The 23,336-nt window shown below is 40.8% G+C and overlaps 1 protein-coding gene across 6 annotated transcripts in view; it reads right to left on the reverse strand.

Annotated features, from left to right (window-relative positions):
* The window catches only part of FMN2 (formin 2), a 371,091-nt gene that overhangs the window by 322,825 nt on the left and 24,930 nt on the right, over positions 1 to 23,336 (reverse strand). For all 6 annotated transcript variants that reach the window (XR_004955481.1, XM_036235636.1, XM_016129861.2 and 3 more), the window contains exon 2: positions 17,081 to 17,247. Coding sequence is in view for 5 of the 6 variants with exons in the window: in XM_036235636.1 (XP_036091529.1) it covers positions 17,081 to 17,247 (167 nt within the window). In the remaining variant the exon portion in view is untranslated. The remainder of the gene's footprint in view (positions 1 to 17,080; positions 17,248 to 23,336) is intronic.

Here is a 23,336-nt window from a genome sequence, read left to right on the forward strand (position 1 = left end):
AAGATACAAAGAAATGGAAAGATATTCCATGTTCTTGGATTGGAAAAATCAACATAGTTAAAATGCCCTTATTATCTAAAGCATTATTTAGATTTAATGCAATCTCCATCAAAATCCTGTCAGCATTTTTTAAAGAAATAAAACAAAAAAATCATCAGATTTGTATAGAAGTACAAAAGACCCCAAATTGCCAAAGCCATCCTGAGAAAAAAGAACAAGGCTAGAGGCATCACTCTGCCCAACTTCAAATTATACAACAAGCAACAGTCATCAAAACGGCATGGTATTGACAGAAAAACAGACACACAGACCAGTGGAACAGAATCGAGAGTCCAGAAGTAAATGCATACTTATATGGGAAAATAATTTTCAAGAAAAATCCAAAAACATACAGTGGAGAAAGGAAAGCCTCTTCAATAAATGGTGCTGAGAAAATTGCAAAGCCACCCATAAAGGAATGAAACTAGACTGTCTATCACCACACACTAAAATTAACTCAAAATGGATTACGGACCTAAATATAAGACCTGAAACAATAAAATGCATAGAAGATGACACAGGAACTAAAGTCAAGGACCTTGAACTTAAAGAGGATTTTATGAAATTGACCTCAAAAGCAAGGCAAGTAAAAGCTAAAATAAATGAATGAGTCTACATCATACTAAAAAGCTTCTGCTCAGCAGCAAAAGAAATCGTCAACAAGGTAAAGAGAGAACCATCCAAATGGGAAAATATATTTGCAAGCAACGCCTCCTATAAGGGTCTAATATCCAAAATATACAAAGAACTCATACAACTCAATAACAACAACAACAAAACAAATGTTCCAATCAAAAAATGGGAAGTGGACCTGAACAGACACTTCTCCTAAGAAGACATACAAATGGCCAACAAATATATGAAAAGATGCTCAACATCACTAGCTATTAGGGAAATGCAAATCAAAACCACGAGATACCATCTCACACCTGTAGAATAGCTATAACCAACAGGACAAGTAATAACAAATGTTGGAGAGGATGTGGAGAAAAAGGAACCCTCATATACTGCTGGTAGGACTGCAAATTGGTACAGCCACTATGGAAAACAGTATGGAAGTTCCTCAAAAAACTGAGAATTGACCTACCATATGATCCAGCAATCCTTTTACTAGGTATTTACCCCGACTTGAAAACCCGTATCCAAAAAGATATCTGCACACTGATGTTCATAGCATCATTATTCATAGTGGCCACGACATGTAAGCAATCGAAGTGTCCTATGATAGATTATGATTGGCTAAAGAAACTGTGGCACATATATACAATGGAATATTACTCAGTCATAAGAAGAGCTAAAGTACCGCCATTTGCAACAATATGGACAGACCTTGAGATAATCATGCTAAGAAAAATAAGCCAGACAGAAAAAGTTGAAAACCACATGATATCACTTACATGCTTGGATCTATGTAATGACAAATTAGTGTCAGAGATAGCCAGAACTGCAAAAACACAGAAGGTTTTGTGCTGCTGATTGAACTTTAAACAAGAGAGAATGAACATATTTTCCCAGTATTCAAGTTTATTCTTCTGTAAAATGGAGATAAAAACTATCTCATCAGGATTGTTATGAAGAGTAAATGAATTAATATTTGTAAAGTGCTTAGGATGGTGTCTGGTGCATAATAATCATAATGTGTTTTCAAATACTGAAGACAATTTAAAATATAAAGGCACCAAATCAAGGAACTAATAATTTCTGCAGACTGGTCACAGCCTGGAATGGGACCTAGGATTAGCAAATAATTCATATCCAAAGGAGGAAATAAAGTGAGAGTGAAATAAATACAAGCAAAAGAAATATGTCTCCCAGCCAGATTTCACAAAAGTTTTACCCCAGTTTCTTACTAAGAAAGAACTAATATTAAAATAGAACCATCTACATTTTAATTGTCATTACATATGTAATTCATTCTTTCTACTTTGTAAATGCATATAGTTCATTCCGCATATAATTATCATTCGAAATCAATCCAGTTATCATCAAAGGACACCTTCTAGAACTGTTCCCAAATTAAAGCCTACCCTTCATCACTAGTTGAGTGACACCACTGCCAAATGAATGAAATACCCTTCATCTTGATCTCACCTTCACCTTACCTCAGGTACCTGTCCACTCACCTAGCCACACTCTCAAACACTTCATCAACGAAAACAACTTCACTTGTCAGAAAATATATATAGACATCTCATCTGAACCTTTTCACTCTCCAGACCTTGAGAATCTTGACTCCCCTACTTTCTACCACCCATTACCTCTGCTCTTGTCTTCTAACTTTGTAGCCCACTCTTCCCAGCACTCCCACACCAATATCCTCAACTGTTACCTTTACTAAAAATCAGATGCATCCACCGGGCCCAAACCAGAACCTCAGAGCGGTGCAATGTTTTGCCTTTGCCTTACCCAGTGCTGGGACAGACCAATATGAATCCATTATCTTCCACCTCAGCTGGCCCCCTCCGGCATCCCTGTTATTCTATTCAGCTCTAAGTCTCGTTTTTGTGATGTCCAAATGAAACGTCTTCCACACACTTTTTAAACACTTGGCCTCACATTCCCTTAATCGCCCAATAGAGAAGGTGACACCTCCTAATTCACAGAGAACAATGAAGCCAGCAGCACTCCCTGAACTTCTCATCATCAACCTAAAAAAACCTGCCTGCATCTTCGCCCTCCTTCCCATGTTCACACTCATACACAGGTGTCCTTGTCCCTGTCCCAGGCCCGTTCCCCACCTGTACTTCACATCCCATGCCTTGTGGCTTTCTCAGAACAAAATACTATCGATTTTCCTTTCTCTCCCTAACCATCAACATTTCCTTCTCTACTGGATCCCTCCAATCAGCATCTACATTCGCTCTAACACCTTCCCCATTCTTTAAAAAGAAAGAAAGAAAAAGCACTAATTAGCTTTCATTCCCCACTCATAACCCACTCTATCTTTCTTTTCCTTGACACAAAACCTCTGGAGCTAATCCCGCACCAGCACACCCCACTTCCCGTCTGTTCACCAACCCCCTTACCCTCCCATTCAAACCTCAGCACCCACAGCATCCCACTCAAATTCCTCTCTATGAGGCTATTACAATCATTTTGGTAACTTCAATGATGGCTGTTTAGTCTTAATCTTACTTGAACTCTTAGCAACATTTTATGCCATTTAATAATGCATTTGTGTTTTTTTTATCTTTTTTATTTTTGTTCTACCTCTCTGACTGCTCTTTATCTACCTCCTTGCAGCCTTTTTCCCCTGCCCAACGCATAAGTGTTCATTTGCACATCAGGCCCTCCTTGCCTCTCACTCCACAGGCACTCTTCAACACATAACGGGCTTCAGGGATCACCCGCACGCTGAAGGTTCCTCAACCTCTCCCAGCCTCTAGACTCAAATAACCCATTACTGTTGCATCTTTCCACAGACATCCTCACATTCAGTAAGACCTAAATTGAACCATACTCTCAACTTCCTCCTCTTGCAGTAAGTGGCATCGCCCAAACGAGAAACATGAGCATATCCTTGTGTCTGCCCTCTCTCTCACCTTTACATGATCCATCAGACCCCTAAGTCTCTTCATTTCGATCTTCCATAGCAGCGCTTTTCAAAGTGTGGTCCAGTACCAGCAACATCAACATCACCTGGGAACTAGTTAGAAATGTAGACTTTACAGCCCCACCTCAGACCACAGAATCAGAAACTCTGGGGGCGGAGCCCGGCGAGGTGTTTTAACAAGTCCCCCAGGTGATTCCAATGCCCCTCCGCGGCACTGTGAGCACCAGGAATCTAAGTATTATTAGAATCGTACTTCTTGCATCCCCGCCACTACTTACACAGCTGCAGCCAATATCTTCCTTCTCCCGGACATTGTAACATCTTCCTCAGAATCTTCCAGCCTCCAAACCATACCCGTAGAAAACCCCTCGGTCCATACTCCACAAGCACCTAGAATGTTCTCTCTAAAACATGAACCTTATCACGTCATTTCTTCAACCTAAAACCCTCCAGTGGTTCCTACTGCTTTCAAGACCGAATTCTAATTCCTAGACCCTTCTTCAAAGAGCCTTCACAAATGGCTCTGGTGCCATCTAGCATCTTTTCTTAAGATACCTTCTCTGCCCCTGCTACCTCACCCTGCGATTTTAGGTTCCAGTCATAATGACCAATAAAAACCTCAAAACTCTTCTATTGACCCCATTGAATACTGAGCCACTGTGTCTGTTCATCCTTTTGACAGAAGCAAAGAAGTACAGGGAGACTATCTGTATTTTTCATGGAAAAATTCAATAAACATTATGTAACCAACTGGTGAATACACGTTGTCAGGGACAGAAAGAAAAATCAAACTTACACAATAAATGTACATTTTATGTATCTCACCTGAGTGTAAACCAGGGGTCTGCAAACCAGAGCCTGCAGGCCAAATCTAGGCAGTTGCTTGTCTCCCTAAATAAAATATTATTAAGATACACAGCCATGCTTTATTTATCACACACTGTCTATGGCTGCTTTCACACTGCAGTGTCCAAGTTGAGTAGTTGTGACAAAGACGATAAAATATTTACTAAGGCCTAAAATACTTCTATCTGGCCAGCTTTAAAAATTGTGCCAAAAGATAAAAAAGAGAATAAATCTTCTTTCAAGTTTCCAAAGTCCTGTAAAACTCAGGAGAAAAAAATAATCCTCGAAGCTCCTGGCTGGTTAATGTTTTCTCAGTCCAAGGCATCTTTCCTTTGTCATAGATTTACAATTCTACCCTTCCTCCTGGCTCTTCAGATAAGTGAAGGAAGGCCGCAAGAAATGCCCGTCACATCAACAGAACTAATTAATATTCAGTGCATATTCAGGAGAAGGATTAAAAAAATCATGACAGAAAAGTTGGGCTGAGTCACTCGTTTTAATAAAAGCCCATCATACAAATTCCAAATGAATTCTGAGTCACCGACACTGTTTGTCAGATGGGTGACAAAAGTGCCATTTGTGAAAGCCAAAACATCACAGAGACGAAAGTATGTCACTGCCTTAAAAAGTGTGACGGCCAATAATGCGTTTTTAAAAATCTATTTTCTAAAACTTCAATTAACTTTATGGTTGGGGACTATTCTAAAAGCCACAAAAGTACTAGTAGCATTTCTTCTAAGCTCAGAAAACTTTATGACGAGGGAATAACAATCAGAATCCTACTGCTTTGTAATAATACTCTTGAATTCATCATAATGAGGGGACAGAGGAGGGAAGAAATCACCTGTTTTGCCTAAAATAAAATATGTAAAAAGCAGCACATATTAGCTATTTACTAAATCACATATCAGATTGGAGAACAAAATAATCTCACAACATACACGCTTAAACTCACATGTATAAAAACTTGGACACCAATTTCTACAGGAACCAGTCATACAGCTATTCACTGAGCAGTAACCTGAGACAAATTACTATAAATTACGGGGATAAGAATAAATGTGACGAAGTGCATAAAAATAACAATTTTTAAAATATATATTAAAAGCCTTCTAGTTCACATTGAACTGTATGACTACAAACACAAGGGATGGGATTCTGCCCATTACACAATAGAGCCTGCAGTAAGGAAAGATTACTAATATGGGGCAATTTTTTTAAACCATATAAATGTACAGTCTACAAAGAAAAAAATCAAATTGGAACTTCTTGACACATATCCATGTAGTATATTCTTTATGAAATGAATTTATTTTATAACTAAAAATAAAATTGGATGAAAAAATGCCTCTTGGAGAAAATTAAGAATAGTAAAAAGATTCCTTCCTGTGTCTATTTATTGATTATTCCCTTCAATAATTTTATCCCATGAGAATTATCGAACCAAGAAAACCAAACTTATTCCATGCAGCGAGTTCTCTGAAAGAGAAGAGCAAACCAATCTCTAGCCTTTGTTAGTTCCTCTCTGTCAGGAATTCTTAGTGAAACGGAGGTCCTTGTTGTAAGGAGAGAGATGACAGAAGTGGTACTTTAATTCATTCATGTCACATTTTCTATGTAGTACATCAAGCATTCACACACATAAACACAGGGAGCTAAAGCTACAAATAAGTTTTGTGCTAATATTTGAGTGTGATTCTTCTCAGAACCCGGGAAAGCAGGCAGCCACCATGGAGCGGCCATGGATATGACACCCAGTGGGCATACGGGTCCACTTGCACAGCTTGCAGTTACCGCATCTTTCCCTCCTCTTTCCATTTCCATTTTACTCCATCGAGAAAGATGTGGGGAGGCAGGACTGGGGGAAATATGATAATTACAGCAGTAAAATTACAAGTAGCAAATAGATTAAGAAAGAAATATGGCATTAATCCCGAAAGCAGAGATCCAATAGTCGATTCCCAAGCCAGTTGATTCCCCAACAAATCTGCATTCCATCCCATCCTCCACCTTCTCTCCCTCCAAGCGTTAACAAGATTATAAAATACAGGTCACTCTTGACCGTTGACGATCATTAACTTAACAGATTCTCCAGTTCCTCCTCTCCTCTGTCATTAAGGCTTTCCTTCTTCATAAAATCAAGGCGTATTTATAGAATGACAGAAACTTGAAAGATAATAAATAATCAGAGAAAGACAAATACCATATTGTTTTACTTACATGTTTAATCTCAAACAAACAAACAAACGGACAAATAAAACAAGAAAAGAACAGACTCAGATACAGAGAACAAACTGATGGTTGCCAGGGGTGGGGAGAGGGGTATAAAAGGTGAAGGAGATGAGGCACAAACCTCCAGTTATTAAAAAATTAAGTCATAGGGATGTAATGTACAGCATAGGGAAAATAATCAATATCATCGCAATAACTTTTTATGGTGACGAATATTTACTAGACTTATTATGGCAGTAACGTCACAAATATAAATATCAAATCACTAAGTTATATACCTGACACTGATATGACATTGTATGTTAACCACAATAAAAAATAAGGATAATAATTTTTAAAGTATTGCAAATAATTATTGGGCACTTACTTTGTGCCAGGCATTGTGCTAAATTCTGCATCAATTAATCTCATTTAATATTCAAGATAACCCCAGAGGCAGGCACTGCTATTACACGTGAAAAATTTTAGTCTGTGACTTTGGGTAAATGTCCTAAACCTCTTAAGTGAGTGGAGGAGATGGGACTGTAATCCAGTCTGGGAGCAGAGTCTACTCTTCACTGCTCTGGGGAGACCTGATCCAGTATTTACCCTAGATCTGTGTTTCTCTGGTAAACACAGGGACAGAACATCACAGGAACACCTTCACATAACTTTTAATTTGCATTGCAGCACAACAGGATAAATAGCCAATTATAAAACCTGTTAGGTCCTTTGAGAGAGAAAAGCAGGCTTAAGGGTTAAAGAAAGCATCTGAGAGGGAATGACATCTAACTCTGAACAGCATTCTATGGGAAAAAAATAGATCTTGTGAAAGTATTTCAACCTAAAATGGAACCGGAGGATATAAATTGGAGAATGTCACACATGCACCCTCAGAAGAATAGAATTAAGAGCTGAGAGACTGATTTACAGAACACCGAGACTGATCTGAACAATGGTAGTCTGTCAAAAATCTCTTGCCATCCTCAAGCCAATAAATGTGCCTGGACTTGGCTGGACTTCCTCTCTTTCCACAGTTGCCCTTGAATACAGGACATACCAAACCCTCATGTGTAGCCTGCCACAGCAAGTGTTTCCAGAAATTGCAATTCATCTGCTATTCCCAAATGAATTCAACTTCTGGTCATTCAAGCTTGCCAGAGTTCACCTCTTTATTTAGGTTGATAAACTTAACTAAGAAATAATAGTCGGGGGCAGAAGCAGTAGTCCTCACAGAGCCACAGAGGGAAGAGAAAGTATGGACAACTGGGGAAACACAGCCGTTCAGTATGATGAAGGATAGAGTTTGGAGGGATAGAAAGGGAAGTGGATCATGAGCTGGAGAAGTATGAAAGTGTTGAAGGCAGGAGTAAGATTGTGGAGGTCCAAGGAATTTGTACTTCATTCTAACAACCACACACACACACACACACACACACACACACAAAACACTAAAGGCTTTATGTAAAATGTACATCACAGGGTTTCCTCAACTATTGGCATTTTGTGCTGGGTGATTCTTTGGTGGAGGAAGGAAAAGATGTCTTGTAGAACACTAGGCAGCATCTGTGACATCTACACATTAGAGGCCAGTTACACCTCCCCTCCACTGTGACAAACAAAACTGTCTTCAGACATTGCCAAATGCACCCCAGAGAGGAACATGACCTTGAACTGAGAACCATGGGGCCTGAGTAAGAAGACCGGATAGGGCACCAGTTATGGGCAAACCTAAGAGGGTAATTAAAAAGGCCAAGTCCATAATCCAAGCAGATGATGACTGAACAGAAAGGGGACTGTCCTCATCCCTCTCACATCACACAGCCTCATAATCTAGCCTCCTCATAATCATATAGATTCCGAACCCACGCTGTGCAAAATCCTCTCCACCTCTGAAGCCCCTACCATCCAGTAGCATCATCATCTATCCCTCCTCATGGCACACTGACCTCCCCAGCACAGACGCAGCCTTACACTTTATCACGTGGTCCTGTGCCTGTATCTCAACACTGACCCTCCATAAGCCCACGGGACTTTAAGTCCCAGCCTACACCCGGAGCTGCTCAGTCCTAATGACAATGGGCATTCCACCAACAGGACTTTAGAATCAGCAGAACAGCTCCCCCTCTGAAATCTTTTAATTATAAAACTTACTGGGGTAACATTGGTTAATAACATATAATTTTCAGGTGTGCAAGATTATGATTAGACATCTGTAGACTCTTCTGTGTGCCTATCACCCAAAGTCTAGTTTCCTTCCATCACCACATGTTCAACCCCCTTCACCCACTTGGCCCTCTCCCTACCTCCTTCCCCCACTGGTAACCACCATTCTGTTGTCTGTATCTATGAGTTTGGTTTGTTTGTTACTGTTTGTCTTATATTCCACACGACTATAAATCATATGGTATTTGTCTTTTTCCATCTTGTTTCACTTAGAATATACTCTCAGGATCCATCCATGTTGTCAAGATCGGCAATATTTCACCCTTTTTATGATTAATATTCCATTGTCTTTATCCATTCATCTGTCAACAAATACTTAGGTTGTTTCCACATCTTGGCTATTGTAAATAATGCTGCAATAAACATATGGGTATGTACATCTTTACAAATACGTTTTCATATTTTTCAGGTAAAAACCCAGAGGAGGAATTATTGGATCATATGGTAGTTCTATTCTTAATTTTTTTAAGGAACCTCCATACTCTCTTCCATAGTGCCTGTACCAATTTACATTTCCAATAAGAGTGTACAAGGATTCCCTTTTTTCCACATTCTCTGCGACACTTGTTATTTTTTGTCTTTTTGATAATAGCCATTCTAACAGGTATAGGGTGTCTTGTGGTGGTTTTTGATTTGCATTTCCCTGTTAACTAGTGATATTGAACATCTTTTTATATGTCCGTTGGCTATGCATATGTCCTCCTTGTTATGTGTCTATTCAGGTCCTCTGCCCATTTTTAAACAGAGCTGTTTGCTTTTTGTTGTTGAGTTTATGAGATCTTTATATATTTTGGATATTAGCCCCCTTAACGGAGGTATCATTTGCAAATATCTTCTACTATCTGGTTGGTTGTCTTTTGTTTTGCTGATGGTTTCTTCTGCTGTGCAACTTTTTAGTTTGATGTAGTCCCATTCATTTATTTTTGCTTTTTGTTTCCCTAGCCTTCGGGCTCAAATTCACAAAATCCCTCTGAGACCAAGGCTCATACATTTGGTGCCTATGTTTTCTTCTATATATTTTATTGTGCCACGGTCTTACATTCACGTCTTTAATCCATTTTAAGTTAGTTCTTGTGTATGGTATAAGACAGTAGTCCAGTTTCATTCAATTGCCAGTTTTCCCAACACCACTTACTAAAGAGACTTTCCTTCCTCCATTGTATGTTTTTGGATCTTTTGTCAAAAATTAGCTGCCCATTTATGTGTGGATTTATTTATGGGCTCTTAATTCTGTTCAATTGGTCTGTGTGTCTGTTTTTATGCCAATACTATACTGTTTTAATTACTATAACTTCGTAGTATAGTTTGAAGTTAGAGAATGTGACACCTATGGCTATGTTCTTTTTTCTCAGGATTGCTTTGGCTATTTGGGGTCTTCTGTGGCTCCAGATAAATTTGAGGATTTTTTTGTACTATTTCTGTGAAAAACACCATTGGGATTGTGACAAGTATTGCACTGAATCTATAGATTGCTTTAGGTAAGATTGACATTTTAACAATGTAAATTCTTCTAATCCATGAACATGGATTATCTTTCCACTTATTTGTATCTTTTTTCAATAGCATCTTGTAGTCTTCAGAGTATAGGTCCTTCATCTCCTCTGTTAAATGTATCCCTAAGTATTCTATTATATTTGTTACTTGTATTCATGATTTCCTCTTAATCAGAAACTCTGTATTACTCTTCTTTTTATAGAAGAAGAAATTAATCCATTTACATCAGTTTATACAGTAAGTGGGAAATCTAGGGCTCAAATCCAGGACATTCTAACTATAAAACCACTTCAACCACTAATCTTCAATAATTGATTTAAATGTCTAATTTCTTTAAAGTGGATGTAAGCCAGTTGGGAATAGAGGCTTTTTTTTTTTCAATTTCTGTGTCCCTAGTAACTAGGGATAGGACAGAAAATAAGAGATGAGTTAAAAAAAAATTCAAGTTATAATTATATATCAAAAACCTAACTAAATCAGAAAAGGAAGTCAATCATTGTCTTAGTCCATTCAGGCTGCTATAATGAAATATCAGTAGCTTAAAAACCAAAAGGAATTTATTTCTCACAATTCCAGAGGCTGAAAATCTGCGATCAGGAGCCAACATGGCCTGGTTCTCTGGCGAGGGCCCTCTTCCCAGTTCTCAGCTGGTGCCTTCTCACTCTATCCTCACATGGGGGAAGGGCAAGCAAACACAGTGTAACTTTTCTTACCACACGAATCCCATTCATGTATCACCATCACATTAGGTGTGAGGATCCAAACATGAATTTGGGGGAGTAGGGACGGGCGGCAGTGGAAGACAAATATTAAGACCATGGTGATAGTCTTAAGAAGAACTGAAGGAACTCTTTTAAGTGGTAAGAATGAGGTGCAAACTCAAAAATATTGAGAATATAGAGGAGGGGAAAAAAAGAAAATACATGTTTCTTTTCCCAAAAGAAAAGACGATCGAAAACTCTGTTGTGCAAGAAAAGGAATCTCTATATAAGGGATAAACCAAATGTAAAAGAAAGTAAATATGGATATTTTTGACCAAGTGATTGTTTACTAAAATAACAGAACACATTTAAACTTGGCCCCAGAAATAGCCTTGTTTGACTAGCCTGAGGCTATAATACTGAGATATTGAGAAGGAAATGAGAGCACACTATTGTGTCTGCAGGGCAATGTTTACAATGTCCAAATGCTTTTCAACTATTAGAATAAACTTATGGACAAAACATTAATCTTAAAAATGTTCTCTAAAGATAAAAGTATGCCTGGTAGAAGCTGGGAGGTACAAGGGTCTTGGACTCCATGGAGGTGAAGGTAGAGGCACTAATTAGCCCAATTGTCAGAAATGGCTGCTGTGGCAGGAGGTATTATCTGAAGCCGATAGGGCAAAAGCAAACAAACAAAAAGTATGAAAGGAGTTGTCTTAGGTTAAAATTAGAATCAGTTAAAAGTAAAGTAGAATAGCAATATTAACAATACTGGAAGGAACAGAGGAAAGTAGGAGACAGGCATACCTAAATCCTCACCTGTTACAGCTAGAGGTGATGGTGATGTTGAGATGGCACCAGCAAACAAAACTCCCAAAGTCAGAAACCTCTAAACTAGAGCCAGGGAACGACCCTGGGGGCAGGGCCTAAAGGAGGAGCTTGGGGCGAGGGTGGGCCCTGCTGCCTATCTGCCACAGCATAGCTGTTCCTTACCCAGGTGGATGTAGTACCACCGGACTCTTTTAAGTTCTTAAAATTAGAAAGAAAAATTAAATGAGTAAAACTGAGGGAAAGAATTACAGTCTCAATTTACTTTTGTTACCTTCCTTATCCTGGATTGATGCAATAGTTAGCAGGCTAATGAAACAGACGTAAAACATGTCTACAAAATGAATTTTGGTAAGTAAAAGCTTCTGTTTTACTACTGACTTCTACGCTGAGAATAGAGCAGTCTGCCAGGAAAAGAAATATGCAGCTGAAATAATTTTAAAAGCTGATCTGCAAAGTAAGTCTAATTTTCATACCACATTTAAAATAAAAAGAACTGAGAGTTAATACTATACACGATAATGTTTCAAAAATGAAAATACAGCAAAAACCACATATACATATATTCTCTTAGAGCTGAAAGCTGTCATGGGTTCTACTGCTTCTCAGAAAAAGACTGTGGGTTTGACTAAATAGCAAGTAGTATTCTTCCTGCTCTGAAAAAATAATTAATTCGAATACAAAAAATCGATTCTATTTGTTCACTTATGTCTTCGTTCTGACCACTGGTGACAATGAACAGAGTGCATTTCCTTAGTTTTCTTGTAGTGGTTGCTGTTGGTAGTCATCACTGACATGTTTCAACAGGTTCAAGATCATGTTCCTTTTATTCCCTTTAAGACTGAATATTCATGTCTTTCCTCTAATTCTAGCCTCACTAATACACTTGCATAAACCTATGTTCATTTAAATACTCACCAAGGACCTCCTGCCCATCTGGTAAGAACAGCGATCACTACATATTTAGCAAAATCAACAGATCTGCTAAACTCAAAAAAGCCTCAAAACCTGCATCCAAAAATATTCTACTAGAAAGACATTTAAGGCCAGTTCTAAAAGATTAAACCGGTATAACCATATACTCCTGCCAAAATCCTTGAGCTAAGTAAACTTCCTTTAATTTTCTGTGATGTAAAGAGATAATATGATATCTGACAGTTAGGACTGAAGAAATCCTAGAAAAGCTTGCTAATGGATAATCAACAATTAAGTGAGATAATTACAGTTTGCTGGAGAAGAGCTGCTGGTGAATATGACCCAGAAAAAAGGGACCACAATATGAATAAAGGCATTCGAAGGAAAAGGAAACTTAAGGGGCCACATACTGGACTTGTTCTTACAAATCAGAACTAACGGGCAATGAGCCCAGGCCTGTGGTTAGCAACGGGCTGAGCACACCAGCCTGCTTTGTTCACAGGTGTCAGGGCAGGGGCCCAAAACATAATTACATGATTGTCATACGTGAAGGTTTTGTTGTTTCTAAGGGATTGGAAACCATGGTAAAAATTTCAGGAGACATATTTTTCCTCACACTTGAGAGAGATGATCAAAATAGGTTCCAAAAGAAAAAAAGTCTTTCCTCAGACCACAAAAAACACCTTGATCATCCACTCAATGATTCTATCCACCAAGTCACAAGCAGTAGTATTATCTGTGCGTTTTCTCTTGTTTTAATTTAGAATTCTATTTGAAATATGTAACAGAAACAAACAAACAAAAGCAAAAGGCAACTGTGAGAATACTATCAGAGAATAAGTAGGTTTGATAATTTCAGATTAGTAATGGATATAGAAAAGGATTACAGACGATGCTATTAGGTCCTTGAATAAGCTCATTCTTTCTGTTTTATGAAAACATGGTTATGAAAAGGGCTGTCAGCCTTTTGATGACTGAAATAACTTTGAGTATCATGGCCCTAATTTTGATCAGCTAATAAAGTCAATAACATTCCATTCAGCAAAAATCAAAAGCTAACGTTTGTCAAATAATGTTAGATATTAGTATTCTAAATAAACAGAATTTTATTTTTAAAAAAAAAGTATTTGATGAGCACCGGTTCTGTCCTTAAAATATTTTCCTTCTAAAACTTGTGTTTTCTCCATCTCAGTAAAATGGCACAACCATCCACCCAACTACTTAAACCCCAAAACCAGCAAGTCATCTTCTATTTCCTTTTCCCACTGTACCCTTGTCTTACCCACCAGAAGTGCCATCGGCTCTACCTCCGGAATCCATCCCACAACCTGCCTCTTCAGTATCTCCCTCGCCTCCATCCTGTCCCACGCTCTTGCCACAATCTCTTGCTCAGCCACTGCAATACCTTACCTAGTGTTCCTACTTCTACTTCTGCCCCTCTATTGTATTACCCAAAGATTAGGCTGAGTGATCTATGTCAAATATAGAATATATGTGTTCTTCCCCTACACAAAACCTTTTGAAAGTTCATACTTAAAAAAAAAATCCATTTTCTTTCTATGGCATTCAACATTCTGGCTAGTAAATCCTTCCTGTCCTCATCTCATGAAACTTCAGCGACAGAGCCCCTCCGGCTATAGCTTCCCTAAGTGATGTTTAAGCTCCCCTCAGGCCTTGTACTTGCCACTTGGGCTTCTGGGAATAACCTTCACTTGGACCTTGCCTCCTGACTCTTGAGTGAGAGTTCCCTCTGCATTCACCCTACCCTATCTCCAATCACTCTATCAGTACTCAGGCTTATTTCCTTCATAGTATTACTTATGCTTTCATTTGTATGTTGTTGTTGTTGTTGTTGTTGTTGTTGTTGTTTTAATCTGACTCTTCCCACCATGAAGAGAATACAATTTCAGAAGAACAAGAATCTTATTTCTCTTACTCAATAGCATATCTCTGTGAATGAATTAACATTATAACTCATAGCTCTTTGCCTTTCAGTATTTTTGAAACTTTAAGCCAAAATGTAAGAGAAAATGTGAAGTTCTTTCCTATTTTGTACAGCATTTCTAAAGCAAATGTTAGGCCCTGAAAATGTATAAAATAAGTTAGACTAAGTCAAAGGAGTTGATTGAAGTAGGCAAATTCATAAGCTGAATCAGGAGATTCCCAAATCACTACTCTACTGCTCTAACTATATATGTAAATAGAGAGAGAGGTGGAGAGGAGCGAGGATGGGCACTCGGAGGAGGCCGCGAAGCCGGAGGTGGGAAGAGTGCCAGCAGTGAGCTTATTCCCACAGCGTGTTCTGTCTCTAAGGGCAACTGTCCTCAAGGGAAATGCTGGTTAGAAACCCTCCCAGCATCCATTTTCTGGAAATCAGCAGAAAGACTAAAAATCAGAAACTTCTGTCTCCACAGATAAGTGCATTTCTCCCTCTTCCCCAACTAAAACCTCAGTTTACAGAACTCCTTCTATTGTTACCTTCTGTGTTTTGAAGAAAACCTCGACTATACACACACAAAAAATGCAGATCTGTTACTGAAACGCTGTTTAAGTGTAGGGAATAACATTTCTTAATAGAGTATCTTTAATTTTATAGTTGTTTTGCGTTCAGTTTGGCAGGGGAAGTAGATAGCACACGGTCAACAAATAAAATAAAGAGAAAATGCAATTACAAAGCCGGGAGAAAGAAATTCCCCATTCCCAGGAAATTCTTTTAGACCATACTAAGGGATTTTATTTATTGTTTGCTTTTCACTCTCTGTGCCACACCACTGCCCTCCACAACAAGGCTGGGAGGAGTTCCTAGTCTCTAACAAACAAGGATAGAGCAGGAAGAGATAAGAAGCAGCCAATTTAGTGATTTAAAAAAAAAAGCGATTAGAATTATCCTACTCCTTTCAGTTTACTCCAACTCCACATTTATGGAATAAGACTTTACCTCTGAGCTTTAAGGGAGGACAGTGCAGACAACCTGGGAATAGTTTTAATCAAAAAGCGAACATTAAACACGGCTAGTGTTTGCCTTTGTACTGTATTCACTTTAATTCCAACTCAGAACACAGCTCTATAGCACTCTTAGCCCACCATACTCCTCACACTGCTTGCAGAGGACAAAGGAAAGGGAGGAAAACATTTGAATCATCCAATTCTTCCCATGGAAGACAAAGATCTACCTAGCAGTGATTAGCTGCCAGATCATTAAAAAATAAACAGGTAAGTCTTAAGAAGGAAGCTTCACAAGTCACAGCACCTCCTGAAGAGTCTTCTTTAACGTGATAAGTTACCAAAATGGTCTCACAATATTCTATGTGATTTATTTTCCTAATACTGAAGGAAGATCAATGAAGACCACAGGGTGTAGTGGGTAAAAAAGAAGAAAAAGAAAAACAGGCACATATGGACATTTTATTATTTACTATTGCATCTTGATCTCAGCCAGGGCTCATTTTCACCATCTTTCAAAACTCATCATCATTTCACTCCTTGCTCAACAGCATACAAATTAAAGACGTCTGTAAGAGAAGGGGGCACAGATGGAAGCAATGAAACGAATGTAACTACCCCATCCAGATGAGAACTCTGCCTCATTCGTACCTACACACGAGTGAGCCAAGCAAACCTTTAAGTTTCTTAAAGAAATTCATCTGCAAGAATTCATATATAGTATGATCTCTGACATACTAATCACAATCAGCGTTGTACCACATACCTGAGAGATTAGCAATACTCTGGCTTGAAAATGATAATCCAGCTGTGCTATTTGTCCTGAATTATGAATATGCAGCTTGAATTACTGTTCCATGGTTTTAGCTCTCTTGGTGAATGGCAGCTGGGGGAGAAAGCAGACAACGCTGCTCCACTGTCAATATCTTGTACATAGGTGAACTGCGAACGCACTGAAATAGCATTCTAGGGCCCATGGAGACCTGCGGCCCAGTGGGAACAAAACTCTTGCCCTGTGGAGCTGCTGGAAGGAATGTCCTTGCCAGCAAAGTCAGAAACCCTGACTCAGAGCCACTTAAAAATCATCACTGATTAAGGCAGGCTAGAAAACTGTCAGGAGTGGCCAAAAGGAGGTTTGGCAGATAAATCTATTTAAGAATACCCCGGTCAAAAAGGAAAGCATAGAAACAGACCTACTGAGCTGTTGAGGAGATGAGGGCAGGCAGGCTTGCATCACTTGTTTTTAAAATTATAGGCAATTGGGCAGATACACATCACAACTGCTACTGCCTCACAGACAGAAGTGAGTTCACCTACTTACATCAAATGGAGCTGAACTTGATTGGGCACTCTGATTACATGGGTCCCTGAAGCAGTCACTAAAAGGAAGCAGAAGGCCCATGGCAATGATCCGTGAGCAGAACTTCTCTGCTTCTTCTGGAGGTCCATTCTCCTGCTGGCTGAACAGCTTCTCCAGCAGAGTCCGCCCTGCAGGTGAAACAGGGCAATTAGAAGGGAGCATAGACAGATCACCTGTCTCCTAGAGGGAGGATGGATGAACACAGCTAGAGTCACCAATGCTACTGACAGCACAGAAAGCGGCCTCTCAACCCCACAGAAAACTCTGCAGTCAAAGGCCTAGAGGAAGCAGCTCTGGTTTTCTCTTCCACCCCTCGAAAGAGGACGCCCCTGTTGTGAGCTCCGCAGCTTCTCCCAGCTGAAGAAGCCTCTGGGATTTCAGATAGTTCTCCTTCTTCCCGCTCATGTGTCTGTGGGAATAGTAACAAACACGTGGGCCAGGAATGTCGGTGGCTGACATTTACCCACAGGCATGGCCACAGGAAGAGGCCTGGAGAGACCAGGAGGCAGACAAAGGCACCAACCTGTGAGAAGGGAAGGGAGCTGACCACCAAACAAGTCACCCTGAAGAGGAAAGTGATAGAAACTCAAACGTTTCCCCACGGGCATACCAGAAACATAGCTCTGAAGTATGTCCATAAATTTTTTATTATTTCTCTAAAAACCAAGAAAACAGAGACACAAAGAGAAAAAAAACACTGGCTGAGGACCCTAGAGTGCCTGGGTCCCCTTAATCCCTTGATTCTCGACCCCAATTGTACCTTAGCCTCGTTGGGGGACACCAGGATGACTGGAAGTGAGACCCAGGCCTCAGTATTTTTATTGGTAACCAAGTCATTCCAATTAGGCAGAGTTGACAACCACGGATGCAGTCCCTAAGTCCTGTTTGATACTACTCGTTCTAATATTGCCCTTCAGAAATTTATGTAGATGGTTTCTGCATTAATCAACTTCGATAGAAGAAACAGGGCATCTCTAGGGTCCTTTCCAGGGCTGGCCCGTTCCTTCAGCTCTTGCCCTGTTCCTGCCCCTCCCTCTGATTAGCGGATTCAGTCTTCAAATTTAGATTAAAACCACTTATCCAGAATAGATTTCGTGACCCCCTTCCACACTCTTTCGGCACCCTTCAAAGTTCCTTTCCGTAATTAATCATTTTAATTATTATTGGTGCAATTTGCCTACCTCTGTTACTAAAACATAAACTCTCTGAGAGCCAGCAAATATCCTGCAAACCTGTAAGGCCAGCGCTCCCAGAAAATGCCCCAAAGCCATCAGGTCCCCGCCCCTAGCTCCCGCCCGCTCGCCACCTGAGGCCCATGGACCAATCCGCGGTTGCCAGGACTACGCGCTGTGGCGCCACACCGCTGCACCAATGAAAGCGCCCCACGCTATGCTTTTGTCTTTTTTGAATCTTCCCCTTCCTGGACGTGACCCTTAAAATCTTGCCTGGACCCTGTCAGGGTGCGACTTCTCTGGCTCCTTTTCTCAGCACCAGAGAACCTCGCCCGGGACCGCTTGCCCTTCAATAAAGGACGCCTGTTAATCATGAGTCAGACTCTGTCTGTTGGGCGGCAGGACCTTACACTGGCCACACCTTAACACTGGCCACTTGCATATAAGAAGCATCAATAAATATGTTTAGGATTTCTGAATGAATATAATGCAATTCTGCGACAGAGGCTCATTCACATCATGGCCAGGACTGGAAATGAGATAGCAGTCTACACCAGCAGTTTGCCAACTTTCTGTTAAGACACCAAATCATAAATATTATAGGCTTTGAAGGCCATGCTAAATCTCCATTGCACATTGTTTTTTGTTTGTTTGTTTTGTTTTTAACAACTTTGAAAATGTAAAAAATGTTCTTAGCCTGGAGCTATACAAAACCAGGCCCAGGTCTATATTTTAGTTATGACAACTAAATTTCAAATGCATAATAAATATTCAATTCTGTCAAGACATTAGCAATGCAATTTTCTTGACTTTCGCTATTTTTGCTGGTGAAACAAAATTAATTTCAAAATCTGCGTCTGATACGTGGAGAGACAAAGGAAGACAAAAGAGGCCTATTTTCTCCATTCTTTTAGGTCACTAGGGAACATTCTTTGGTCTCAAGACATTTTTTGAGAGGAAATAGAGGATTTTTTTTCCCCTACAGAACTTAAGTTTGCATACACTTAACTAAAACCAAACACCTAGGAAACCTCATCCCTAATTCTCGAGTGATTATTATCATTACAGTATACCCATTTTACACATCTTATGGTATGAGTGGAAATAGCCATAACTAATTAGTTCTTTCCCATACCTCAGATATCGTGTACAACCAAAAATAAGGGAGACAAGATCTTTCCATGTGTGTGTGCACGTGCACGTGTAACTGTGTATCAAGTCAAAATTTTTCAAAAGAGATTATGGAATAATGAGGAAGACAGGGAACTATGACCCACCCCCCATCCCAGAATTTCAGTTCTATGATAAGAAACTAACCCTGAATCCTTTATCCAGCACGTCCCAACTGGATGAATGTGGGATAAGCCTGTGGTGTGCAGGGCTGTCACGTGCATTTTAGGACATTTAGCTGCATCACTGGACAAGAGATCCAAACACCCACCTCCAGCTGTAGCAGACAAAAACTCCTCCAGACATTACCACATATCCTCTGGGTGGCAAACTCGCCCCATGCTGAGAACCCCTGCGTTAACCTCCCTCTCAGGGAGACTTCACCCGCCTTGCGTTAATAGCAACCTAGCTGCCCCTCGTGTCTTCCTCTTATTGTCCACTCAGATGGAGACATTTAATGTCAAGCCCCACATATCTTTGAGACAGGAAGTGAGAGGAAGACTTCCCCATCCCCATTAGAATTTTCAAATTATTTATTCTCCTCAAAACCATCAGCTCCCTTGAAACTCCTGCCATTGGCTAGACACCCTGCCATCCTTTTTCTCTGTGCCATCAACCAATCTCTTATCTCCCCCTCCTTGAACCCAATTCACTAAATACCTCGCCGATTGACTCACTGCTGTTTTCCACCTCTAATCCTATCATCATTCGGGGAGATAACTGGGCCAAGCTATGGACCTCATCCTAGACCTCGAATCCTTGCCTCCAGCCAGACTTTTCTCCTCCCCACACTACAGACCCATTCCCATGTCCTCATCAGGAACTGTACCACCTCCCGAAGTCCAAATTCCAAGCTTTCTCCAAACCCCCTGCGGCTTGCCATCACGTCACCCTCAGAGTAAAATCGAACCCCTCACCATGACCACAGAGGCCCTCCCCGCCTTTCACCACCTCCTGCTCCCCCTCCCTCTGCTCTCCTGCCTCCTTGGACACTGAGCTTATGTTCACCCCAGAGTCACCGCACGAGCAGGCCCTTCCCCAGATATCTGACTCACTCATTCCTCCATTTCACTCACATCTCTACTTGTTTCTTCCACCCTTTATAAAATCACACGCCCCAGTGTTTATTCCCCCTTATTCCCCTTTATTCTTCAGAGAGCTCATCCCTTGAATTTAGGTAAGCATGGGATCTGTCTCCTCATGGGATGTGTGGATGAGAGAGGTTCTATGGAAATTAATGTCACAGGGTGATCTGATCATTAAAATTCCTACCTGGGTGGGCATGGGGGCAGTCATGCCCCTCTGGGCGGGTCATGGGAATGGAGGGAGCAGTCAACTCCCAGGCATGGAACTTCCTTAGTAAAAGGCTTCTCTTTGCCTAAGCCAGCCCTGCACATTGTTTTTGTGTGGACAGGTCAATGCCTCTGAAATGCCCCCTTTTGGGCCCTTCCTTCTAAAGCATGGCCACCCTCAAGAGAGCACATAATCATAATCACCCCGTAGTTTGACCCTCACCTTGCTTTCTCCCACCTTCGCATAATCTTCTTTATGTTCCCCCACACACACGCACTTATTTTGAATGCAAAAAAGGAGCTGCAAACTATCATTTCTTGGAAGCATTTCATCTCAAACTGTTCAGATCTTGCTTCCAGATGGATCCTCTATTTGACTCAAATTTTTATAAAAGTTCTCTACAGGTTTGGATGTTCTTACACTGAAACTTGGCATGGCAGGCAAGATCCCAGAGTTGCCACGCAGACCACCGCCCAGACCCAGCCACACTGGGCACTGGCAAAGGCCACTGCACTCCACTACCTCCTTGCTTCTCACGGGTGAACTTGGGGGGCTCATCTCTTGAAATCTCAAACCGACCCACTTTAGGTAGTGGTTTCTGACTTTAGTTGAGCTGTTCTTTTGCGGCTTCTTTTAATTTCAGCATTTTTATATTTGCTCGAAAAAAATTTTTTTTAATTAATACAGATAAACATGCCTCCAAGGCTGACAAGCCCGGCACCAGCAGACCCCTCCCCTCAATGCTCTGGTGAGTTTTATACGTGGTTCATGAGGATACTCAACTTGCAAGTATCAACAGAAACGGTGAGATTTAACTAAAAACCATATCAGTTTAAGGTGGCTGAAATGGGACACTTTTGATATCTCCAAGCTAATTTTTGCATGCTCAGTTGGAAAAAGCAAGCTCTAAAATTAAATAATGAATGGAACACTTACCTTGATTGGAAAACAGAAGCCTCTAAAAGCGGCACAGATAAATAAACTTTCTTCTCTTCGAGAAGTTAGTAAAACAATTTTAAAGGCTGTCTCTGAACTGAAGAAAGCTTCTGAAACTGCTCAGTGCCAGCGCCCCACCTCCCCAGTGTCTCCAGCGGCGCCACTACTTTTTGAGCTCCCTTTCCACACCTGCCCTCCCTTTCTCCTCCTCCTCTTCTCTCCCCTACACAGCCACCACCACCAGACCCCACCACCAGCCCCGACAGACTTAGGGGAAACTAAGAATAGAAAGCAAGACAGGATAGACTAGAAGAGCCAGAAATCTGGTCACTCTCTTTGGAGAAAAAATAGTCTCAGGACAAGGGGAACCAACAATAATTTACTCTCCTTGGACTAAAGCAGAAGTGAGGACGCTAGCTCTACAGCACACTGCTGATGATCAGGATGTACGTGGTACATGGCTGCCATCACGGGCCAAGTGAGGCTGCGGAAGAAGGGCCATCAAAATTGGATATTCCATGACTAAGACCCACTACGGAGAAAATTTCTGGGTGTGGAGACCCTGACCCTGACTGAGACCAGCTTTGCCAAACCCGAGGATGCCCTAAGACACAGAAGCCTCTAGTACTGTGGGAGCAACCAGGACATGGATCGCTGCCTCAGGCCAGTGCCTCTGGAACTCAGCCTGGCCTCGCTGTGTCCTCCCAGGCCCTCTCTGGAACACCAGGGCTTGAGGACAGGGCCCAAGGCCATCTGTCTTCCTGACCCCCTCAGATATTCCAAGTCATTCACTTACTTAATTTCTAACTGTAGAAGAGTAATACATGCTGATGGCTCAGGGTTGCAAAGTTAGAAAAAGATTAGTGAAAAGTCAGTCTCCCTCCCACCTCTGACCTCCAGGTTCCATCTAATTCTACTCTCCAGGGGCAAACGTTATTGCCAGTGCTTTCTGAATCTACAAACACACACTCCATGCTGTGCCCTTTTAACCCCCAAAGGATCACCCTTTACCCAACTGGTCTACTCCCTACTTTTTTCACACAAAGCAGAGATGGTTTCACATCAGCTCATAGAGGGGCCTCATTCATCGCATTGGAGCTATAGTATTTACGCCATGACTTTGGACAGATGACCCTTAAACTACCTTCCCAGTTCCCCTCCAGTGGGCACTTAGGCTGTTCTCACTCTTTCTCTGTTGTGAACAGAGTGCATACGAACCTCTTTGATTTGCCTTTGTGTGTACGTGTGTACAAAACTGCAGGATGCACCACAAGGTGAGAACTATCATCCAACAGCACAAACCCACACCAAGCACTGGTGCGTGCAGTGTGTGTCTGGCCTTACCACCTCAGCACATCCACTTCTGCATGGAGATACCGCCGATGCTATAGGTAAAAAGCAATGTCACATTTTGGTTTAATCGCATTTCTTTTATTCTGAGTGAAGTTGAATATCTTCTCATATTCAGCATCCCCCAGTCCATAAAAAAACAATTTTTATTATAAAAATCCGAACATTGCAATTTGGGTAACGTCAACACTACACAGAAGAACAAAAACCACTCACAATTCTAATCATTTCCATCTACCTCCTCTTTGTCCTCTAGGTCTAAATATTTTTCATAAAATTAGGCATGCATTGTAAAA

The sequence above is a fragment of the Rousettus aegyptiacus genome, unplaced genomic scaffold, assembly GCF_014176215.1.
Source record: "Rousettus aegyptiacus isolate mRouAeg1 unplaced genomic scaffold, mRouAeg1.p scaffold_m13_p_18, whole genome shotgun sequence".
Lineage (NCBI taxonomy): Eukaryota > Metazoa > Chordata > Mammalia > Chiroptera > Pteropodidae > Rousettus > Rousettus aegyptiacus.